Source organism: Sphaerodactylus townsendi, linkage group LG11 (assembly GCF_021028975.2).
Source record: "Sphaerodactylus townsendi isolate TG3544 linkage group LG11, MPM_Stown_v2.3, whole genome shotgun sequence".
NCBI classification, from domain to species: Eukaryota; Metazoa; Chordata; class Lepidosauria; order Squamata; family Sphaerodactylidae; genus Sphaerodactylus; species Sphaerodactylus townsendi.
Window position 1 is genome coordinate 58831713 of NC_059435.1, and position 16236 is coordinate 58847948.

Consider the following 16236-nt stretch of genomic DNA (forward strand, 5'->3'; position numbering starts at 1 on the left):
ATTGGCTATCCCTGTTTATGGCTCAAAAATCAGGGCCAATTCTTTGCATTAGCTTTGGAATTTAATCCCATGCAGTTGTTGTAAAATGGGCATAACATGATCCCTGTAATTTACACAAGTCAACAATCTGCTATATTTTGCACTAACTGAAGCTTCATTTTGCAAGACAGCTCTATGTACAACACATTACAGTTATCTAACCTATTCCAGGTGTTCTTGGATAAAAATTATCATCCAGCTCCTTTTCTTTCTAAAGTCAGACCTGGTTATAGTATGGAAACTGATCTGGTTGCCCTAACAGATTGTTTACTATCAGCTGACAGGGAATGTATCCACAGGTGGACTCGGACGCCAAAGCAGCCCTGGAAAAGCCCACACACACGGAGGGAGAAAAAGCCCAGTGGCAAGGCGAGTACCACTTGGTCGAGCTGCATACAGCGAATGCACTGCCATAGCAGGCAAGGGGGATGCCATGACGCTACCTCTCTTCCACTGGCCAGTGCAGCTGAGGAAAGGGTGTAGAGGTGGTACAGGCAACTGAGCCTGAGATACAGGAAGGCTTGCAAGTAGGTAAAAGATGCAGGTACGTGGGGTGCGCAAGGGGGAATATAAAGGGAGGTATGAGGGGCACCAAAACCTAGAACCTTCAAGCTACTGGTTATGACCTTTAAAGCCCTTCACGACCTGGGACAATATTATTGTCACCTTGAACCATGAGGAAAGGTAGGATATAAATGTTTTAATAAATAGATAAGTAAATAAATCGCTGCAGTGTTTGATACCAAAGATGATGGAATTCTTCAGGGCTATTAACTAAAATGGGCATGGGAATTACAGCGCCACAATGATTTTGATATGTTTTGATGGTAGATTCCAGAAAATATTGCTGGGGGATTTCTGCCCTACGGCCATTTGCTTAAGGTACCTCAAGGTTCCATTTTGTCCTCCAAGCTAACAACATCACCTTCATGAATGTCCCCAATATCCGGATGATATACAGTTCTGTATTGTCTTTCTCTCTAAATCCACAGAAGCAGCAGAAGCACTAAATCTGTGTCTGGAGATGGTGAAGGCCTGAATGAAGATGACTATATTGAAGCTTAATTAATGATTTGGACCTAAGCTTTTGTCAATACCTACAGTAAAACATCTTTTAGTTCAATTAATACGAGAGCATTTATGAGAAGTAGTGACCATAGTTGGTATAAAACTTGGGAAAATATTGAAATATTGAAATCCAGGCAAAAAATTCCCAGAAATTTGTGGGGAAATTGAAACATATACAATACTTTCTTTCTGATTAAGCCTAAACATATTTTAATGCTTTAACAACATAACATACATTGTGCCTGACTTTGTACTTTTTGGTATATGCCTTCTTTTTCGACAAGCAAAATTACAATTGCACCAGAGAGAGAGAGAGAGAGAAAGAGAGAGAGAGAGAGAGAGATTGCTGTAATCTTCTGTACCCTATAATGCCTGTGCACGTGTAAGTAAGTAAATAAACCGCTTGGGACTCTTGAGAAGTAGGAAAATGTAGTAAATGCAGTAAAGAAAATAAAGTATATTATTTTAAAGGAACAAGCCTAACAGGGCAAGCCCCACATCTGAATATCAAGTTAAGTTTTACAACACTGAAAACAATTAACTTTTCAATAGTGTATTTTCACCACGCACACTGTAGCATGTTAACTGTTGCCAAAATTAGTCACATGTAAAAAATATGCCTGAAAACAAATTGTGTATGTCTACAGTACACAAATTATTATCTAACATTGTAAGTTGTCTTGCACCAATAATCTTTATTCTGAGTGAACAAAACTTTGTCTTAAAATATTTCAGTTATTCCAAAATGGAAAATATTACACAGGAGTTTCTTCCAGTCCTCCTCCAAATTTCCATTTTTTCCAATACAAGGGAAAAAAATACTGGGGGAACAGTGAAAAGGGGAGAAACAGAAGAAAGCATTTTGTTCCGAAGTCTTCACATTTTCTTCAAAATTATCTTGTTAAATTTGCTAATGGGGACGTGCAAGTAGGACAAGGCCAGAATCCAAGTACAGGAACGTCTGAAGTTGTACAACTAACAATTTTCCTTTATGGGTGTTTTACTTTGCTAATCAATGGCACCGCCATTGTTAGACTGATTTTAAAACATTAATTAATCCACAATTCTGCGTGAAGTACGCCGTAGAGAGGGTCCCATCGATGCAAATGGTTCTAGCGCTTGACTGTTCTCATAAGCAATGTTTACACTTCTGCACTATCTTGCCGCTGAGTGACAGCCAAGTCATAAAAACAAATGCCCCTTTCAGGAAATCAGAATCGCTAGACACGCACATGGAATATCAAGTGATTTAGGCAAAACAGGAGGGGGAGATCGCTATCTCTTTTTCTGACCTTGTTGGTACATAAGCAGAGAGGGACGCCACAACCTGGTGGAGATTTTCCCGTATTAACTACAGCGAAAGCAAATGCTTGCCCAAACGTTTGATTGAGACATGTCTCGTTAAATGTAGAGGTTGGGGTCTCCAGCTACACAAGCTTTACATTATACAAGTCAAACATCAGCACTCTCTTAATAAAATATCTGCCCTCTTTGCTGCATACCTTGGTGTGTAATTTTTTTTAAAGAAAAATTAATTGCAGATTTGTTTAGTTTCCATATAAAGCTACTAAAACATTCAGTTTAAACAGCACCTTAGGAAAGCATTTTTATGGCGCCAGGTATGCAAATTTACTTTTTTTAAAAGCCTAGATGTTCAGAAGAGTTTGCAAACATATTTCACTCAAAAGAGCTTGAAAACAGAAAAGTATAACCCACCAACCCATGCTTATTTATTTCTTCATTAAAACATTTACATCTTGCCTTCCCTCATGGTTCCAGGCAGCTTACAGTAATAGTTTAAAAACATTTTCATCTGAAAGGCAAAAATAAAACAACAAACCCCAAATCTCTTTCTCCTGCACCCCTTAAAAAAGCCCTGCTAATTCGGACCCCCTCCAAAGCCCTGGCAAAGAGGCAGGTCTTGCAGTGCCTCCTGATGATCCCCAAGGAGGGAGCCCGCGTGGCTTCATCAGTGAGTCCATCCCACAGCACCGAAGCCACAACAGAAAAGGTCTGGGCTCTGGCCGATGCTAAACTGGCCATCCTGAGTGGTGGGACAGCCAACAGCCTGATGACCATATTTGGAGCTTTTCAGCCTGAGCCCCTACCTGGTAGAATGCTCTCTCTGGGGAGATCAGAGCTCAGTGGGACTTAATGCCGTTCCATAGGGCTTATAAGACAGAGCTGTTCCTCCAGGCCTTTGGTTGAGGCTGTTGGTGATACATCAATAGACCCTCACCCCTTACGTTTCCCTCCCTCAGAATCACAGAATCATTGAGTTGGAAGAGACCACAAGGCCATCAAGTCCAACCCCGTACCAGGCAGGAATACACAATCAGAACACACCGGATAGATGGCCATCCAGCCTCTGTTTAAAAGACCTCCAAAGAAAGAGACTCCACCACACTCCAAGGCAGTGTATTCCACTGTCGAACAGCCCTGACGGTCAGGAAGTTCTTCCTAATGTTTAGGTGGAATCTCTTTTCTTGCACCTTGAAGCCATTACTCCATGTCCTAGTCTCTAGAGTAGCACCCTTCCCCCTCTTTTATTCTGTCCTCCTGACCCCCTTGTTGGGGTTCCCCTCCAATCAAATAATGACATTTTAATAGAATGCGGGATCCATATATTAAATTGAACTGTGAGTCTGCATTTACAAGTCCACCTTTCTCCCAACTCCCACCAACTGGAATCCATACATACACATGTATGTAAGCAATGAGGACACCCTTCGTGCATCCGACGCAGTGGTCTCTAGTCCACAACAACAAAACAATTTAGTCTTTGAAGTGCCACAAAACACCTTTTTTTGGGTTTTGCTATTAACAGACTACCCTGTGGATGTTATCTGCTTTGTTCCTCTGCAGCCTGTTCTCATACAGCATGTTTGTAAGGTACACATTCATACCATAAATTCTTCCTTTAGAAGGAGAGCTGTTGAGTTTCTGAAGAACTATGTAGTCTGCCCAAAACAACCAGAGTGCAATAGTTAGCCTTCCTCCACATTGCTTATCTGATTGCACTACGCTGCCTTTTGTGATTCCACAAAATGATGGATGCAAAACAAAGATAACTAGCATATCTTCCCGATGGAAAGGAAATTCTCTGCTGATCCGCTTATGCTTGCAGCTCTACATCTATTAGACACAGAGGATATTCAGAGAGCCATTCCACTGTCTCAGAGATCTGAAATTATGCTTCTCAGACTACAACCCTCGTGTAACATGGTAAATCACTTTTGGAACTCGGGGAGTTTACCGGACAGTTTGTGATTTGGCTTGAGGGAATGCTGTTCAGACAGCAGTAACAAAATCCCATTTGGACACGGCTGAAGTAACTTGTTTGGATGCTGGCCATATATCTCAAAGTAAAGAATAAAATAATCAATGTTTGTTTCATATTCACTCACTACAAAGCCATCACGAATATACAGTGATGCAAAAAAAAGGAAGAAAATGTTGTGAAACATCTGGAGCGTCTTTCACTGGATATTCACTTTTGCAAAACACGCCTTTGGGATGCACAAACAGAATTCGCTAACACAGAATTTCTAACACAAACAGAATTTGCTAAAAGACATTTTTTTAAAAAAGAAAAGAAAAACTTACTGCATATTTTCAGGTTCTACTGCACAAGCTCCCACTGCTTTGGTAACATTGACAAGAAGAGCCTGATTGGTTCCTGTGAGTAAAGCAACCAGGGATGGAATGCCACCACATTTCCGAATGATGGTCCGATTGGCCGGTTCTTGACAACACTCCCCTAATGCTCCAACAACATTCACAAGAACTTCTTCTGGTTGGTCTGTCAGCAGCCCAACCAAAGCTTCTATAGCTTTGTACTCCCTGAATCTGAAAGAAAATAGTGGCACGTCAAGATTAATTGCGTGAGAAAAATTATCCAGCAAACATTTTTAGTTAGTCCTTTTAAAAAAATCATAAGGTGGGTTTAGGTACCTTGGGAATTCTGAAAATATAATGCATCTAGGATGCACAAATTCTCTACTAACATTAACCTTTGAAGGCCTATCTACCCAACTGGTTACAATTTAATTGCCTTCCATTTTCTTCAAAATGCTTGGAACTGAAAAGTTTTGTAAAGATGCTAACTAAACTCGGATTTTTACCTTGGCTTTCGTAGGGACTGGGGCCTGAACCTTCTAGAATCTATTACATTAGAACCGAAACAAAGTGTCTTTCAATTTGTACAGAGCCATGCTTGCTTTCATTATTCAATCAAAAGATGCTACTTGAATGTATGAATAAGAAGCTAAAAATGTTACTCGTACTTGGTCACATTTTCTTCGCTAATGGCACATTTCCAGATTGCTCCTGTCACGGCTGCCAGAAGTTCCTTTTTATCAGAATTAGCAAGCATGGTAGCGAGGGGTTTTAGGCCTCCATGCTGCCTAACAAGGTCACGGGTTTCCTGATCTTCAGCACACTGCAGCACATGTTAAAAAGTGATGTAAGAATAAGTTTACAAATGTAGCTGTGATTAATAACATCCAAAGACCAAACTTTTGCTACCAATCCCAACAACATGCAAAGGAAACATCAAACTAGACGAAGCAAGCACAGAAAATACCAGTTCCCCTAGCATCAGTGGGCGCAATCCTGTAAGTACTGATGCTGCTATGCAATTTTGAAGCATTTCAGCTGAGTTCGCAAAGAACTCCCATCTGGGCTCCACTGAAGATAGGGAAAGGTTTTTGCAACAAAACCAATAACGGGTTCTTGATTTATTATGAAAAAAGAGTATAATTGCATTTATTTGAAGCTTTTAATTATTAAAAAATTGGAATATTTATAATTATTTGCGAAAGAAAAATAATTTTAGTTTATTGTTTTCAAACTAGTTTTATTAAGATTTTTTTTTCAGGAACAAACACACAACAGCTAAGGATATAGACACAAAAAAGCTACTTTAAGGGGGGAAAGAAGGACTCCTGATTTCTTCTGCGTCAAATATGTATGTGTGTGTAAGTGCTGTCAAGTCACTTCACAGCAATCCTATGAATCATCGTCCCCCCCCTCCCCAACAGCCTACTGCTAAAGGCCTTGCTCAGGTCTTACAAACTAGGGGCTTCCTTTATAGACTCAATCCATCTCGTGTTGGGGTCTTCCTTTTTTCCCGCTGCCTTCAGCCTTTCCTAACATTATTGCCTTTTCCAGTGAAGCTTGTGTTCTCATAATGTGATTGAAGTATGATAGCCTTACATTTAGCAGGAAGTAGCACACAAGAAGCAAAGCCACATTTACCTTAAAGATGGCACTAGCACAGTGCATCTGAAGTTCCACGTTATCGCTGTTCAAGTTTTTCACAAGGTTTTCAATCATCTTCTCATTTTTTATTGCAATTCTGTAGCTTGGCTACAAGGGTAAGTTAAATATTGTTAAGTGCTATTCATAATAAATAAGATGGCTATCGTTCAGATCGCAAAGCACGACCACAGATCTTTGATACATCAAAAGAAGTTTAAGCAGAACTCTGATATGAACTGTTTCCTGGCATGTTCACAACATGCATATATCACAAAATGAAATTCGAGTTACTTTCCTGGGATGGAAAGTCTTTGCTGAGGGGAAGGAAAAATTAGGCAGATCAGAGATTTTTGCACTGGATCCAACCAGTAATCTTCCACTGCAAGCTAATGACACCAACAAAAATTACCTTTCTTAGGAAACAAGACAGCTGTAGAACACCTGACTTCTACCAAGTCAAATCACTGGACTACAAGATCACCACTGTCTACTCTGACAGAGAGCAGCCCTGCAGGGTCTCAGGCGTAGAAATGCCTTTTATATCACCTGCTGCCTGTACAGAAACTGAACAGATGTGCTGGAATGCTCAATGTGGCCTACAACAGAGGCTTTTATGAGACTTCTTGGCAGACTGTTCCTTTGCCTTCTCACATTGGGCTAATTTTTACATATACATTCTGAAGTTTAACTACCGCCACTGAAGCAAATGCTAGTCAAAGTGCTTCCAGTGGTTTTATTAAAAATGTATTTGACAGATTACTACCAAATTTACTTTGTGATATAATCTGTCTGTTGTCTGGGGTCGGCCCTCTCAGTCTCCCAGAACTTCCAGTGTGCTGCCCCAGCACTTACCAAGCAGCAAGTCTGAGCTGCATGGAGCACACCAGAATTAGGCAGAGGGGGGACAGCCCCCCTAGGAGGTGGCAGAGACCATGGCTGCTGTTGAGCTGGAAGACACACCATCCACAGGGCCACTAGGAGGAGCTGCACCCTAGAAGATGCAGCATGAGTGGAAGCTGGAGCGAGGGCACCTTCAATTTCTGGCAAAGAGGCTAGGCAAGTACAGGGAGGAAGGGGGATAGGACCTGGCCCACGGAAGGGAGAGCTTGGCCCCAGGGAGAGAGGGCTGTTTGGAAGGAGGAGGGCAGGGCTCCAACCAGCTGAGGGGAGAAGGGGAACAGGACAAGGTAGGGTGGGACGTGGAGCAGAGATAAAAGAGGAGAGATGCCAAAGGACTGAGGAGGAAAAAAGGCAAAATAAAAGTTTGGATTTATATCCTGCCTTTCTGTCCTGTAAGGAATCTCAAAGTGACTTTCAAACTCCTGCCCTTCCTCTCCCTGCAGCAGACACCTTGGGAGACAGGTGGGTCTGAGAGAGTTTGGAGAGAACTGTGACTAGCCCAAGATCACCAAACAGGTTTCATGTGCAGGAGCGGGGGAAGCAAACCCAGTTCACCAGGCAAGAGTCCGCCGTTCATGTGGAGGAGTGAGGAATCAAACCTGGTTCTCCAGATTAGAGTCCACTGCTCTTAACCAATACACCATGCTGGCTCTTCACAACATGCTGGGGTTGGCCCTAAGAGCGTAGACCTGAGAGTCAGGGGTGCCATGATCCCTTGGTGGTGGGGCCTGCCCCATCCTGAGGCCTGGTGTGCCATCCAGGGGATATGGTAGAGAGCAAGAGAACAGAACAGGCAAAGAGGGCTCCTCACATGTATAAACTGAACTTGTGAAATCAGTCATAAGAACATAAGAAAAGCCATGCCATTCCAGGAGAAAACAAGGCCCATCTGCTCACACAGTGGCCAACCAGATGCTTCTAGGACAGGGGTAGGGAACCTGCGGCTCTCCAGATGTTCAGGAACTACAATTCCCATCAGCCTCTGTCAGCATGGCCAATTGGCCATGCTGGTAGGGGCTGATGGGAATTGTAGTTCCTGAACATCTGGAGAGCCGCAGGTTCCCTACCCCTGTTCTAGGAAGACCTCAAGCAAGACGGCTGCAGCAGCATTACCTTGTCTGTGTTCCACAGCCCCAAATATAACAGGCATGCTCCTCTGATACTGGAGAAAATAGTCTTATTTTTTTCAAAAGCTGGTAAGTGTTTCAGTTTGATCGCAACAGAGGGGGCCCTTTGGTTTTCTGTAACTGTAGAGGTCACCTACCTCAGAGGCACACTCCTGCAAAGTCCCCACCACTGGGATTAACATGTTTGAATGAGGAGATTTCAGCAACTGAGCCAGTAGGGGGATGCCTCCAGCCTTGCGTATGGCCTCTTTATTCCTGGCGCTTTTACTACAGCTCCAAAGTGCCAATGCCCCACAGCGTGCTACTTCAATATCTTTTCCCTGAAGGGGTGTGGCGTGCGATGATCCCATCGTTCTACAGTCCAACAGGCCAACCTGATAGAAAACACGGATCAATGAATTGCAGAAACAATATCTGGGATAACACAGCTAAATTTGAGTCCAGTAGCATCTTAAGGATCAACAAGATTTTCAGGGTATAAGTTTTCACTCCCTTCATCAGTTACAAAGACTAATATACACATTTTATATGTGTCCAATCCAGGAACTGGAGCCATGCGCTTCAATGTGTGCAAAGCTAGATTCGAGCCCAGTAGCACCTTGGAGAAAAACATGATTTGTGGGTATAAGCTTTCAAGAGTCAAACCAGATATAACTTATTAGACTTTCTTGCAGTTTTTAGAAAGCTATTTAGCAGCCAAATGTGGCTACTAAAAAGTAGAAGCAGGACTGATAGAACCAACAATATTTAAATAGGAACAAAAGTCTCAGCACTGTTCATCAAGACAGTAATTTTTAAAAAGATAACCTCAAATGTCATTCAGTTATAATGGATACTTACTAGTTTCTTGATTCCGCCATGCTGCCGGACAGTTCTTTGAGCTCGTTTGAATCTAGCCACGTTAGCTATAGTCTCAGCTGCCAAACATTTCAGATCTTTATCTACAGAATCAAGTATCTTTACCATGATTTGTAGGCCTCCGAGATCAGCAATCGTCCGTCTGATCTGTGCATTTTGGCTGACTTCCTTTAGGATTTTCAATGAACCAATCTAATCAAAGGAAGAAATTCCATTCATAAGATTTTTAAAAAATGCATATAAAGCACAATTACTTGAGCTTAGATGGTTGAACATGCCTCAAGGTCGTTCACCCTATCACGATGCAGAAAATGCCATGGTGGAGAAACATGCAGTAAAATATTTATTTATTATTAGATTTGCTAACCATTCTCCCCTGTCAAATACGAGCAAAGAATATACACTCTTTGGGACAGCTAGACTTCTTTTCATTCAGACTAATTCCAGGGAAATAGTCTGCTGTTCTACATTTGCCTAACTACATGTTATACTTTCCCCAGGTCTAAGTCAAGAGATATAATAGAGAGGCCCTTTCTGCAAAGGCCAACGCAGGTGTAAACCAGGATATCCATGTGCAAGAAACACATGTGCAAACCGGGATATGTGATCCCAGTGCAGCCCCAGGACCCTGAAGCCAACACAGCTGGCTGATGCGCCTTCGCACAAGGGCGCATCAGCTGTCACCCTGCCTGCCTCTCCCAGCGGGTTGGTGCTTTCCTGCCACTATTGCTACACAGGAGACGGGCGGGGGAAAGGGAACAAGAAAGCCACAGCCAAGTAACGTGCCTCCCCTGCGGGACCATTTGCTCGGCGCCGGCTCCATCCTGGTCTTCCCCAAAAGAATTGCAAATAATGCAACTGTCATTTAACCCGCCCTACAGCCATTAGCATGGGTGAGGGACGCGTTAGACCTGTATTAGGGGCGGGAACTGTGTGAAGTTCACGCCCAGCACGGTTTTTTTCCTGCTCTTAACCCGTGTGTAATGGCCTGTGCGGAAAGGGCCAAAGTTCCATGATTTTCAGGTACTAGGACACTGATTTAGATGGAGGGCCCGGAACTTAAGTCTTAACTTCCATGCTACTTTTGTGATCTGAAGTGGGCCCTGGGAGCTGCTATTTGCCTCTTTTACTGATAGGCTGCACGTTTTCTGCAAGTGAGTCTCCCCAACAGATATGTAAACTAACTCACCTTACATTTGATTTCTTCTGTATCAAGCAAATTAATTAGCACTTCAAGTCCTCCAACATCTCTGATTGCCAACTGACACGTTTCTTGATACAAATTGAAATCTCTCATTGAACACAACGCTATTACAGTCGCTGTCTGGTTACCTGCCTATGAAAGGAAGTAATTGAAAATACGATACGCTTACTGATAAAGAAAGGCAAATAGATGCAAAGACCACTGAGGAATGCAAAAAAAAAATCAAAACAAAATGGGGCAATCTAACAGCATAATGATAATTCCTGTGTATTGTCTAGACATAACATTTTCAAGGATTCCTTATTGTTTAACAATGAATAGTGGCAGCAATTAACACACTATTATTTGTTTGCTGATAATATATCATTAAAAAGTTCAATAGGTTCAGTAATATACATTTTAACTCAAAATTCAAATATGCTGGTAATCCTATTGTGGCAATATGGGACAGTTTTGTCCAGATAACACAAGTTCTTTTGTTTATTACAAAATACGTTTTCTGCTTTCAATTCCCCCCTACCCCTCAGATGACAAAAACTATGATATATATGCCAATATAGCATCGGCAGCAACAATGTGCAGCTCCCTTTTAAGTAACATGAACTTGGATAGTGCAATTTTGCTTGCAGAATATGGGACCATTTATTTTAAATAAATTTTAGACTCCATAAACATGTTTTTGCAGCCAGCTTTGATGCTTTGAGGCACCAGAGCCTGCGGCAGTAGGACTCAGCAGTGCCTCTAGCTCAGGGAATGGGGAACATTCTCTGATAATGGCTCTGGTACAGTCAGTTCCTTAGGATCCTGTTGCCCTAAAAATGACTTTAGGTCATTATTAGGGACAAAAGTGGATATAAATGAAGTAAAATAAATAAGTAAATACTGCGTGGAAAGGGAATGGTCTCAATGAGAATCATCCCAGCAGGTACTTCTCCCAGGGACTGCTGCAAAAATTGCATCATGATGTACATAAAAATTATCAGAAAGTCAGAACTTGCTGAAACTTCATGCTAATTGTCCACTCACTGGCAAAGCTAGATTAGCTATTCTGCTCTGTGAGAAACTGCTCTTGATTCATAGCTGAAACTAATGTATGAAAACACATAATAACTATACATAAGAATAACTATAACCGAATGGTCAACCTATCTGCTTACTATGTACACAAAGTTACCTTTTGCTTTTTTCATTTTGGAACACTGAGCTTATATTACAAGCAAGTTAAGTGGACCACTCATTTTCTTGTCTGTAACCATTTTGGCTTTTTGTGTTTGTGTTTCCAGCTATACATCCAGGACTGTTCCAATCATTACGTCCTGTAAAACTTTAACAATTGCATGCGTTCACCCAAGGGAGCAGGACTAATAACAGGTATTATCCAACCTGTATTACAGTTTCCACCAACCACACAATTGCTTAATAATAAACTTACGAGGTTATGGGAAGCTTTTGAATGAGAAACATGTTTGGCCTACATAGCACTGAAAACTGCAGTTCCTGACTACAGTAACTGAGTAGTTAGGAGGACACTTGCCACCCCTGTTTTATGGCAACTAAAAGACAGGTGGGGTGGGAACCAGGGACATAGGAAAAGATTTTTTATGGGGGGGTTCAGGAGTGGGGCCACTCCCCCACCTGCCCCTAGGGCATGGCCCCTAGGGCAAGCCCCACCCCCAGCCTAGCACTTATAAAATCAGCTCTCCAAGGCTGGGGACGGCAGACTCCCCCGCCCTGCCCTCCTCTGCTCCCCACCAGCTGGGCTCCCAGCCAGCAGCTGGCAGTTCCTTCTGCCCTCCCCTCTGGGCAAAGGCATAGAGGGAAAATGGAGCCTGGTGCAAAATCTGAGTTTTGCCCCCACTGGGCAGCTGCATGTGATGCTGGAATCCCACCCTCAAAACAGCATCACTTTCCAATGGCCAGTGTTTAAAATAGAGGACCCAAATTCTCCTTTTTAAAATTCACCCTTAAAGCGAGAATCTGGGTGTCTCCTAGTTAAACAACATTTAGCAAAGTGATGCTGTTTCTGGAGTGGACTATCCCCTACTGTGAAACAGCATCACTTCTCAATGTGGCGAGTGGTTAAGAGCAGGTGCATTCCTAATCTGGAGGAACTGTGGGTTTGATTCCCCTGGCTCTGCCGCTTTGAGCCTGTGGAGAGCATATCTGGGGGGAATTCAGATTAGCCTGTGCACTCCTACACACACCAGCTGGGTGACCTTGAGCTAGTCACAGCTTTTCGGTGCTCTCTCAGCCCCACCCACCTCACAGGGTGTTTGTTGTGAGGGGGGAAGGGCAAGGAGATTGTAAGCTGCTTTGAGTCTCCTACAGGAGAGAAAGGGAGGATATAAATCCAAACTCTTCTTCTTCTTCTAAACTGAGGACCTCAGATTCTCCCTTTAAATCCATGCCGAAGGGGGTGGATTTAAAAGGAGAATCTGGGGAAATTTGGGGGGTGCCTGCTGTCAGGGGTGCAATTGTTAAGCTAGCAGGACCAAACTGTTAGGGTATCTTTAGACTCTCCTAATGATACCACCCAGGTTTGGTGAAGTTTGGTTCAGGGGGTCCAAAGTTATGGACCCTCAAAGTTATGTAGCCCCATCTCCTATTACCTTCAATTGGAAACAATGGGGGATGGGGGCACCCCCTTTGGAAGTCCATAGCTTTGAACTCCCTGGACCAAACTTCACAAACCCTGGATGGCATCAGTAAGAGACTCTCTGGATGATACCTCCCAGGTTTGGTGAAATTTAGTTCAGGGTGTCCAAAGTTATGGACCCTCAAAGGTGTAGCCCCCATCTTCTATTAGCTCCCATTGGAAACAATGGAGGATGGGAGCACCCCCTGAACCAAACCTCACCAAACCTGGGTAGTATCATCGGGAGATTCCCCCAAACAATCCCTGAAAGTTTGGTGCTGCTAGCCTAAACAATGACCCCCCTGCAGGCCAAAAACCAAAAAACACTAAAATGTTTTAAAAACCCACAAACGGGTGGGCGGAGCTTCGGACATGAATGGAGGGGTTGAACCCGAGAACCCCCCCTTACCTACATCCTTGGTGGGAACCATGCTTCATTTACCTCTGGAAATACAAGTACAGGGCAGGTCTATTCTCAGTGCTCTCCTGACATCCAACTTGTGCCAAGTCTTCTCTTTCGGATGTGTAGGATTTAGACAAAATGAAGGTAAGTTTAGGTGTTGATTTAAATGGAAGCTGGATATGACTTTTGATGTAAAGGAAGGATCTGCTCTTAAGCTTACTGAGTTTTTGTGGAAAACACACAATTCTTTTCTCATAGATAGTACATTTAGTTCCAAATCCTTCTAGCAGACATTATGGTTATCTGGAAGGCTATTTTCCACAATAAGAATTTTAGGGCTATGGTTTTTAGAGACTCAAAAGGCTGTTTTGTTAATGCTTATAATACTTTGTTTAGAACCAATGCAGTGAAATGATGATGTACAGGAGATGCCAATTGAGTCGCTCCTTTTAGAAAGGTCTTGATAAAATTGTTCCTTGATAGATTTTTTTTACTGCTTGTGAAATAACAAGCTGCTACTTGCTGCTTTAATGTGTTAGGCTTTAGACCCTATCTCCATCCCTACACAAGGAATCTATATAATTCCTTGTAAATCCTATGGAGGCCACCATGAATCAGTTGTGACTTGAGGGCAAAACAAGAGGCCCTTGCAAGATCCTTATATGGAGACTAAATCAGATGGAAGCCTACAAACAACCCTGCTTCACTCTGAAGAAAGGAATGTACTTTGTCAGTTGCTCCTCAAAGCCACAATGAACATGAGCAGTAGGATTATTATATAATTGCTTTAATTAAGTACAAAAGTCTGTGATCAATGGAATAGAGTTTGGCTCACAAATGCACCCTAGGTATAGAATCAAACACAACCTTTAAATCCATAAGGGCTACCCAATGCATGTATTTTGGGTGGGCTTTATACTGCTGTGCCAAGTGGAGAAGAACCAAGCAATGATCCAATGCTGAATGCCCTCTTTTGAATGTAGCCTGCTCTCCCCCCAAAATACCCTTAGTCTCCAGCCACAAAACCAATTTCCGGTAAAGTTTCTCAATGGAGGAAAGCAAGCTAATGAGGTGGTAACTATATGGATCAGACTTACATCCTTTTTTTTTCATAAATGGGAACAATAATAGCCTGAAGTCAGGGCTCTTGAATTACACCCATGTCATTGAAAGTAGTAAAAAAGGGCTACTAATAAGTGGCACTCACCATGCAGGAAACATCTTTACCAAACCCCCTAGCAAGAAATCTGGCTCAGGAGCCTTAGCACACTGTTACTGGAGGGCAAGCTGGTAAAGAGCTAACTGGAGGGAAGGATCAAGAATGATGGTAAAAAGGGTCTTGCTGATCCCTGGAGCACTGAAAAGGGTAAGAAAAGAGACCTCCCAAATCTCTGCTTGGATTCACGAATATGGGGCCCTAACAAGGCCAAAGGAAATGGAAACCAAAGATCCAGAAATGCCTAGCCCAGACCTGGGCATTATACGGCCTGCGGGGCACATCCAGCCCGGGCCAGAGATGTATCTCCTGACTGGCCCTCATGCAGTACTGGGAGCGGCGCTTCTGTGCCCCGCGTAGCCGCTTGCCTTGGCCGCCGCTTCTGCAGGGCTTCTCAAAAGCGCCTCTAGCTCTGCCTCGCAAGGCCCCGGCCCACAATATTTTCTGTTTCTTATGCGGCCTCATGGAAAAAATAATTGCCCACCCCTGGCCTAGCCTCATTGTTGCATGTTGCTAATATAAGCTGGTATCACTGATTGCTACAGTGCTGAGACTTCTTAAAGAAAATAATGGTCTTATAGACCCTTTTTACCAATAGAAATCTAAGGAATAATACCACTGAATTAGCCTGCTGAAAATAGTGGTGGGCAGTCTACATGTCTCTTTTTGTTTGCCTGCGCTCATTGTCAAACTAGTCCCTATCCAACATAGAAGAAAAGGAAAAGAGAGGCCTCGAGCCCTTGATATAAAGGGGTTAAAATTGCTTACTCAATGTAACATATATTTTATAGCAAAACCACAACAAAATATTTTTCATATGCTCCAACACATTAACTCAATGCATAAGCATTACTACTAGTTGCCACAACAATTATTTTTTCTGTTCTAGTAGTTATTACAGAAAGTTTTCGAGGACAGATTTTAACCAACATGGAAATTGTTAGCGCTCTATTAAATGTACACAAAAGCTGCATCATGTTTAGTGCCTTTGAAATTAGATATAGTGTGTTGGATTCAAGATGACTTCTACTGGCATTTCGACAATCAGTTTTTAAAAAGCTTTAAATTGAATGCAGATTTCATCTTTCAAAAGGGTAGTCCCTATTCTAGGATGGTTCAGCAGAAACAGTCACAAATTTCAATTGAAAATTAATTCCCAAAAGAATGTGTGCCATCCTCAGAGAGAAAAATTTTCAAACCACTGTCAAGATAATATTTCAGTTCAGCATTAAGACAAATGAGTCGGTTACAGTTTTTCGTTCCCCCTCAAGAAATAAAATCTATAAAGTTATTTGTTTATTTAAAACTTCTATTAGCCATCTTTCTTTCCTACAGAACTTAAGGAAGTTTACAATACAGAGGTTCTTGTACTTTATTCATCAACAGGTTGAAAGGAACAAAACACGAGCATAAACTGCACAGTGCAGAAAAATTAAAGCACGGCGTATTCCAAACCACATGCTATAGTTACGACAAAGCAAATACAACCTAGATCTGCATAATGGTTCTCTTGTGAGTAGGGAG

At 42.4% G+C, this 16236-nt stretch overlaps 1 protein-coding gene across 1 annotated transcript in view; it reads right to left on the reverse strand.

Annotated features, from left to right (window-relative positions):
- The window catches only part of ODAD2 (outer dynein arm docking complex subunit 2), an 88056-nt gene that overhangs the window by 36921 nt on the left and 34899 nt on the right, over positions 1-16236 (reverse strand). Inside the window, exons 11-16 of the mRNA XM_048510337.1 lie at positions 10444-10590; positions 9237-9446; positions 8534-8770; positions 6367-6477; positions 5394-5548; positions 4714-4956 (exon numbers count right to left, since the gene is read on the reverse strand). Coding sequence (XP_048366294.1) covers positions 4714-4956; positions 5394-5548; positions 6367-6477; positions 8534-8770; positions 9237-9446; positions 10444-10590 — 1103 coding nt within the window. The remainder of the gene's footprint in view (positions 1-4713; positions 4957-5393; positions 5549-6366; positions 6478-8533; positions 8771-9236; positions 9447-10443; positions 10591-16236) is intronic.